Here is a 7,963-nt window from a genome sequence, read left to right as displayed (position 1 = left end):
CCGATGGTGCATGGTCCTTTTGGGTTGCCTTCACCAAAGCAACTTGATAGGATGATTTATGGAGAGAAAGGATTAAATATGATTTATTAATATATTATGGGAATAATATATTAAAGGAGAAATCATATTGTTTAATTAGTATTAGTCAATAATTAATTGGTAATTAGTTTTGTGACTAAAAGAGATTAATTAAACTTAAGGGACTGGAATTGTAATTATAAGATAATTGCAATTTGGGCCATGGATTGTCTTGAATCAAGGGGTGGATGAATTCTAATGGGAAACCCATAAGGAAATCGTCCAAGGGCTTGATTAAATGAGTCCATAGGGCTTAAGCAACCAAATTAGGGTTTCCTTGTTAGATAACCCTAATTGCCTCACTATATATAGATCCCTTAAGGACCAAAAACGTGGCTAAGCTTCTTGCTAGGGTTTCACACGAGTTTTGGCAGCCTCTAACCTCTCTCCTCTTCATCCTCTTGCTTATGGTGTTTGTGAGCCATTAGAGGAGTGACACTTGTGACTCTAAGCCTTCCAAAGTCAATTCAAGGAGGAATTGGGATTGTTATTGCTACATAACAATCAAGGTAATATCATAAACCTAATTATATGTTAATATTGATTTCTACATGCTAGAATTAGGGTTTATAGTCTTGGATTCAGAGCATGTACAATAGAGAAACCTAGATCCAAGCTATTGGGCCTCCTATGACCCGATTTCATGTAAAAGGACTTTCAATGGCTCTAATGTGCTATTGGGCCCTAGTGGCCCATTAGTATTGCTAGTAAGGTCAAGAAATCAAATGCGAGTTGGGCCAATGTGCCTTTCGCATTCCTGACAGCCTAAAATAACTCACGGAAATAACGGGACTTTGTACTCCCCTTTTTCCTTATTTGTTAGGCTTACGAGTAACCAAGGTAAACAGATTCATGACGTTAATCAAGAGTAATCATGGTTGTTGGATTAAGTGAGTAGCAACGGGCGACGCCTTTAAGTATCGTTCGAAATTTGTAGTTATGAACTAGTCATTTTTTAATGCGTGATTATAACAACTCACAAACCCTAATTAATCCAACGCCACCCGAGTAATCAAAATCATTCGTCTTTACGGTATAACAATTGAGAAATCACTGTATTTTATGTATTGGGAAAACATCGGGTTTTCCTAGGAAGTTCAACATCTTCACTAGCGCGATTAACACCAAAGTTCAACAATTATACATGTTTAAAAAATCAACAAGCATATATTCACGAATCTTCACACTTTTTATAAACAATGATCTTTTCAGAAAATATCAGATTTTCTGGGTTTTACAAACTACACCAAATTATTTTATCACAACATTGCTTATGAACTCACCAACATTTCATATGTTGACGTTTTTCAAAATTAACTTGTATTCTCAGGTAACAGGTAAACCAAATAATAAGTACCAAGTAATGTCAGGGTGTTTTGCTTATGATATCTATCAGACAATTATGTTATGAATTTGTAATGTTTAAAACAAAGTACTGGATGTAAACAATATCAGTTGTATTATTTTAATGCATGGTCATAATTTATGTTATGATTCATGTATATTCATTGTGATGGTATTCAATTTAAGTCACAAGAGCCCTCGGACGTTTCCGCCATCTGGTTCGGGGGTGTGACACTTGGTGTTTTTTCCGTCTTCTCCTTATATTCACGTATAAATCTCCTCCTCCACCATATTCTCTCGAAGTACACACCCTCCACCACCACCATATGCCCTTCGGTCTTGTCATCACCGTCGTCCGTCTTCACCTCCAACTTGATCAAAACTCAGTGACAACAACCATTAGGTAAGTTTTTCTCTTAAATCAATTTTGTGAAATCAAATTAGTGTGTGATAACTAGATTTCTTGTTGAGAGTCTGGTTTTAGAGGGTGTTTGGGATTACTTTTTAACTTCAAAAGTTCTTATTGCAAAAGGACTTTTGGTAAAAAAAAAAAGTTTATTAAATTATATTTGGATTAGCTTTTGAGGTGCAAAAATGACATTTAATGTTGTTGAGTGGGGAGAGTGTTTAATGATTTGTAAGTTTAAGGGTATTAATGTAATTTACTTTCTATTTGTTTCAAAAGTTACAAAATGTCACCTAAGTAAATGGTGTTATAACACCAAATGAGAAAATGGGCAACAAAATGCAACACTAAGCTTTTGAGAATAAATATGTTTTTTTATTTATTGTTTTGACCGTTGACAACGGCTAAAAAGAGGGCAACGTTCAGATTTTACTCGTTGGTGTAGGTTGTAACGACGACGAGAAGCCCCACGACGAGAAACAACTAGATGTTGGGGTGGTGTGCAACGAGATGCAACACCGTTTTGGGCGTCCACCTCAGCCACAACGAGCACGTCTCGTGCCTACACCGTATCCTCTATAAGTTGTTTAAAAAGCAATGTGAAACACCCTCTTAATATATTTTAATGACACTGAACATAGCTTTGCATTTCCTTTTTTCTTCGGCCAACGAATTCTTATTTGCTTTGAAGTTGCTTATTACTATTGTAATTTGCACCGACTTAGGGTTGACAGAATCGTCCCCATCCTTCCCGCTACCCGCCAAACCCTTTGTGGAGGGAGCCGAACTCGCCTAAACCGCATCCCTCCCAACCCATCTTCCCCATATTCCTTCTCTTCCAGCGGTTTAAGGAACCCTTAGTACCATCTCTTTCTCTCTTGCTCTCCTCCCGCTCATCCCTCTCCTCCTGCTTGGTCAAACCCATTCACTCCAACCCTCTACGATTCCCTCCTCTTAGGGTTTGATAGAATTTTGTTTTAATTATGATTTACTGATTCTTTATCTATAATTCTCTAATTGTGATTCTTTAGTAAAAGTATCACTTTGATAAGGCACATCGAAAAACCCCTAAATCTCTTTGAAAACTTGTCCAAAATATGGAAACCTGACACGACCATTTGAACTACTAATAGAGTGTTTGGATGTGCATTTTCTAAGAGTGTTCAATCAGAATAAGTAGATGGTTGATCATAGTTGGGATATATTATTCGTTTTACATATATTTCCCTAATCCGTTTTTTACAACTATATTATTACATGGATATCAAAATCTAATTATTTGCTGAGAATCTTTCGAAAGATCAAACAGATGAATCTTTCCAGTTTGGCGCGACTCTCGTCTCTCTCAACTGTATTCGCATCAAGAACCCTCAATCGCTCCATTGCCTTCAAACCCATTTCTTGTTCTTCGTCAGTTTCCGTTCCCCATGCACCCACTTCACTAAACCCTAACCTTCCCCTATTTCTCCGACCACCCACCTTCACCGCAACCTTATCCGACCTGCAAAAATGGCAGAATTGGGCGAAAAACCTAGCGTCATCCATCGGTTCATCTTTCACAGATTCAGATAACGGCCCAGACTCCGAAATTTTACACAGAGAACTCAATTGGCTGATCGAAGATGCTCTACAAAACCCTAAACCATTACTAACTCGCAACGACTCGGATCACGACATTGTTTTGCAATTAAGAGCTGATTTGGGTGATCTTTACACTTTATGGAAGCAAAGGATTGAAAAGAGAAGGCCATTTCAGTATATTGTAGGATGTGAGCATTGGAGGGATTTGGTTCTAAGTGTCGAAGAAGGTGTTCTTATTCCAAGGCCTGAAACAGAGTTGATAATCGATCTGGTGGATGATACCATCAAGCAGAATGAAGAGTTGAAGGAAGGTTTGTGGGTGGATTTAGGGACTGGTTCTGGCGCTATAGCTATTGGAATCGGGAAGATTTTAGGGGATTCCGGGAGAGTTATTGCAATCGATTTAAGTCCTATTGCTGTTCAAGTTGCTTCATTTAATGTGAACAGGTATAATTTACAGGTAATGTGTGTATCATTTGAATTTTCACTTATATCTTCATCTTCTCCAGTGTAACATGAACGGATAATAGCATTAGATGGCGTGAACGATTGTATGTTTTGAATTTCACTTGTGTGAACGATTGTATCGTCATCTTTATCAGGATAAAATCTCTGTGAAACAAGGTTCATGGTTTGAACCATTGATCGAGTTTGAAGGAAGAGTTGCAGGTTTTGTGAGCAATCCACCATACATACCAAGCGGACACATCAAAGGACTCCAAGCTGAAGTTGGTAGACATGAACCAATACTTGCATTAGATGGTGGTGAAGATGGCATGTCTGATCTTCTTCATCTCTGTAAGGGTGCTGCTTTGATGCTAAAACCTGGTGGATTTTTTGCTTTTGAGGTAATGTTGTTTGACATTCATCATAAAGTTCAAAGCTTTATTTAATTGATATATCTTTAATCTTAGTTGTGTTTGTTGGATGTAGACAAACGGTGAAGATCAATGCTTGTTTCTTGTAGATCATATGGAAACCATTCACCATGACAGCTTCCACAATTTAAAGATCATACCAGATTTTGCTGGAATCCAGCGTTTTGTAACTGGGATTAGAATCTAGATCATGAATTATTCAAACTTTAGTTGTAATCTGTTGCAATTATTTCCTCAAAAATCTATGGTGTTTCTCTTAATTTGAGGATCTTGCATCATACATTTTGGTTTTGGGGGAAGAAAATCTATTTTTATAATGAAAAACTTGACTCAATACATACAAAGGGAGCTGTTTTACAACCTTTCACTCCACCCAAAACTAACCAACCTACGATTACAAGTTTTACAACCACTAACTAAATAATTAACTAACTAATGTGACCATCGAGACATACGTGTCCATTGTTGCTTCACCTTCTTTGGTGAAAACTTAAAGGGGGTCCAATTCTTTCTACTTTTAGAAGATTCACAAAACAAACCAGAAGCAACAGCTTGTTGAAGCCACAGATCAAATTCTTCCTCTTCATCTGTCATTTGAGCATCCAAATCCCATGGATATAAGTTTGACTTGCACTTTTGACTTTTCTCCAATCCAACCATGTTTACTTGAAAAGTCGGTCTATGTGTATTTGGCCTACACGCCATTCCTTGACAAATCGCCCATTCCGACACATCGAATATCTTGCTTTGAGCACAAACAAACGCCCGTGGAATTTCCATCTGAATTAATACACAATTTACAAAATTACATTTTAAATTTGGCAACAAAATGACAAACTATACGAAATTTACTCATTTAGGGGTTCTTTGATACGCCTCTTACTTACTAAGTCTGAGATTCAAACTCAGACTAAATCAATAACTATCAAACAACCCCTTGGACACCAAAGTTCTTATCGAGTTCAATAGAGCCCTAAACATCAAATTTTGTTTTAATGTTGGCAACCCAACATAAAATAGCAACAAACTATCTAAAATTTGTTCATTGTCATCAAAAATCATATTAGCAACTTAGTCTTTTCAAAATCTTGAAAAATTTCAAACCTTTTGAGATTGATCTGACCCAAGTGAGCCTTTGTATTCAACCCATCCATCTCCATCCTTGGCTTGATGATATTGACAACAATCCTGAAACATACAAGCCTCGTTAGTTTATATAAATATAAAAATAAACAAAAAGGTTGAATCTTTATTATCATTTTAAGAACAACCCACCTGGCACCATCTTGCCTTTGACTTTGACCGATTTGTACATACCCATATATGCATTAGGTCACATTTTGTGCAATGTATACGTCTTGATTCATCAGAAAAGTAATCACTTGTCTCTTGATGAGATGAACTAGCAGATTTGTGAAACAAAGTTTTTGAGTCTTGGTTTCTCAAGTGATCATCATAGTCCCTTTTCTTTATAGAATCAGAAAGAATCTGAAAATTGGTGTGATTATGAGTTCAAGATCTTTATATATATAAAATTAGAAGATATACTGATATACTTGCCTCATATGCACATTGAACTTTCTTAAACGATTCACTTGCCAATGGGTTTCCCATGTTTTTATCAGGGTGCACTAGCATGGCCTATAAGGGGTCAAAACGAAAGTCAATTGACCAAAAAAAAAAAGAACCAATAATTATATTGAATATTGCATTACCTTTTTCTTGTATTCTTTCTTCAACAAGATAGCATCAATCTTATCATATCGAGTGAACCCAAGTGTTTCATAGTGATCCACACAGCTTATAATTCTTTCCATTTCATTGACTTCATTTTCATGGGTTTTGACCACGGGAATGGAGATGGTTGACTTTGACTCTTTCTTCTCTTTGTTCATAAAAGTTGGCTTATTGCTTGAAGATTTACACGAGTTGACCTGTTCATGTTCATCTTCCTCACCATTAACACGGAACTTGCTCTCTGTAATGTCATCTTCAAGAAACGACTCTGGAACTTTTGGTTCTTCAAACTGTGTCGTTTCACTCTTTTCACTCAAATTATCACACCATTGGAGCATAAATGTCAATGCGTCACATGATAGGAAAGCAAGATTAATCGATACCAAAACTCCAGACCACCCAACTTGATGTTTTACATAGTAGAGTGCGTATACCATTGCCACTAAAACCACAAATCTTGTATGGTTTAGTGAAAACAAGAAACCTCCAAAAATTAACAAAGAGCCAGCGATCCAAAAGTTAGCATACATCCGTAGGATTAAAATGGTGAAAAGTCCCACCATTAATAGACCAGGAGTGTAACCTAGATAACGAACAGCACAAACAGCAGTTACCTGGAAAAAAGGAAAACGATTAGCGACTTTCAGGGCCATGAACGAAGAATTTGAAGTTTTGTTGGGGAAAGTTCGTAATCTTACCATACTCAGAAGAAGATATAAGAGGCACGACATTGATGTCAAACTAAGAAAACAACTCCATATAATGATGAACAGAGCCGCTGTGCCCAAATCGAAAACCGATTTACATCCGCGAAGAAGACAATCCTTCCACTGAATCATCGAGAAACGCAATAGGTTACCCAGTCTTCCAAACGCATAACAAACATTAGGCCAATGCCGTCTGATAAATCCACTGAAACCAGAAGCTGTCTTCTTCGCTGCAACAGAGCACCAAAGGCTCTCCAATAGCAGCCACTTCCAGTCTTCATTGAAAACCCCAAATTTCTCCATTGATACCCAGTGATGTTGATCAATAATTTTGATTAGAACACATATTACAGGAAGATTGTTGCCCTATCCGTGTGGGCGTTCACGTAATTTGGTTAGATTTGACGAAAAGGGATTAGTGCTGTAGCTCGTGAAGAACACTAATTTGCTTCACATGTACGTTTTCCAAAAGAGAAAACGCACACTCTCTATGACTGTTGCTTGCACTTTTGACACAGCTAATGATGAAAAAGAATGGCTTGCTGTTCTTTTTTTTTTTGACGCAGACAGGTAACTGGTTATACAGTGGTCGGATCTTGATAAAGTGAAATCGAATAATGCAGATTATGGTAAGTAGTAAGTACACAATGTGATTGTGGATATGAATCAGAAGAAGGGAACAAGAGAAAGATGCTAATGGGTCTACGGAGGAAGAAAGGAGAGCAGCGTCTTTAATGGATTCGTATCTTTATTACAGTGGCGGAACCCTAGCTCTCGTTACCGGAAAAGAAAGGGGAAAAAAACCGTAGTGGCCTAGCGCTTTGAGTTTGAGCTAATTCGAGGAGAGGCTTGGATATTTTTAACTTCCACGTGGAATTCGAGGAAAATATTATGTCTAAATAACTTCAATTTTATAATAATAAACTTTAGCTTTTATTAGTATAGACAAAATTGCAAGAATGGTCCTGTGGTATGTCAAAACTATCCACTTTGGTTCAAAATGGGTTTGGGTCGCAAAGATAGTCCAATAGTTTCGTTTTGTTGCGAGTTTAGTCCAATTTCATATGAACTTTTTTATAATAACGGATTTGCCCCTTATTAATTTATTTTCCATTTTTCTTTTATTATAACAATTAAAAACAAAACAAAAATAAAATCTCTCTCTTTCTCTCTCTCTCTCTCTCTCTCTCTCTCTCTCTCTCTCTATATATATATATATATATATATATATA

The 7,963-nt window shown here is 36.9% G+C and overlaps 2 protein-coding genes across 2 annotated transcripts; one reads left to right on the top strand and one right to left on the bottom strand.

Moving 5' to 3' along the window:
- Positions 1–3,000: 3,000 nt before the first annotated feature.
- Positions 3,001–4,547, top strand: LOC111884726 (uncharacterized). Its single transcript, XM_023881034.2, has 3 exons — positions 3,001–3,869; positions 4,012–4,257; positions 4,343–4,547. Exons 1-3 carry the CDS (start codon positions 3,138–3,140, stop codon positions 4,472–4,474), a joined length of 1,110 nt encoding a protein of 369 aa, XP_023736802.1. The 5' UTR covers positions 3,001–3,137; the 3' UTR covers positions 4,475–4,547.
- A 22-nt stretch (positions 4,548–4,569) lies between these two features.
- On the bottom strand, positions 4,570–7,594 carry LOC111884725 (uncharacterized). The gene is made up of 6 exons (XM_023881033.3): positions 6,723–7,594; positions 6,003–6,638; positions 5,848–5,928; positions 5,563–5,775; positions 5,392–5,475; positions 4,570–5,067 (listed from the first exon to the last, which is right to left on the bottom strand). The coding sequence occupies exons 1-6, from the start codon at positions 7,032–7,034 to the stop codon at positions 4,720–4,722; spliced, it is 1,674 nt and encodes a 557-aa protein (XP_023736801.1). The 5' UTR covers positions 7,035–7,594; the 3' UTR covers positions 4,570–4,719.
- Positions 7,595–7,963: the final 369 nt, after the last annotated feature.

Source organism: Lactuca sativa, chromosome 7, assembly GCF_002870075.4.
Source record: "Lactuca sativa cultivar Salinas chromosome 7, Lsat_Salinas_v11, whole genome shotgun sequence".
Lineage (NCBI taxonomy): Eukaryota > Viridiplantae > Streptophyta > Magnoliopsida > Asterales > Asteraceae > Lactuca > Lactuca sativa.
Note: the sequence above shows the minus strand (reverse complement) of the source record. Positions and strands in the feature narration are given on the sequence as shown.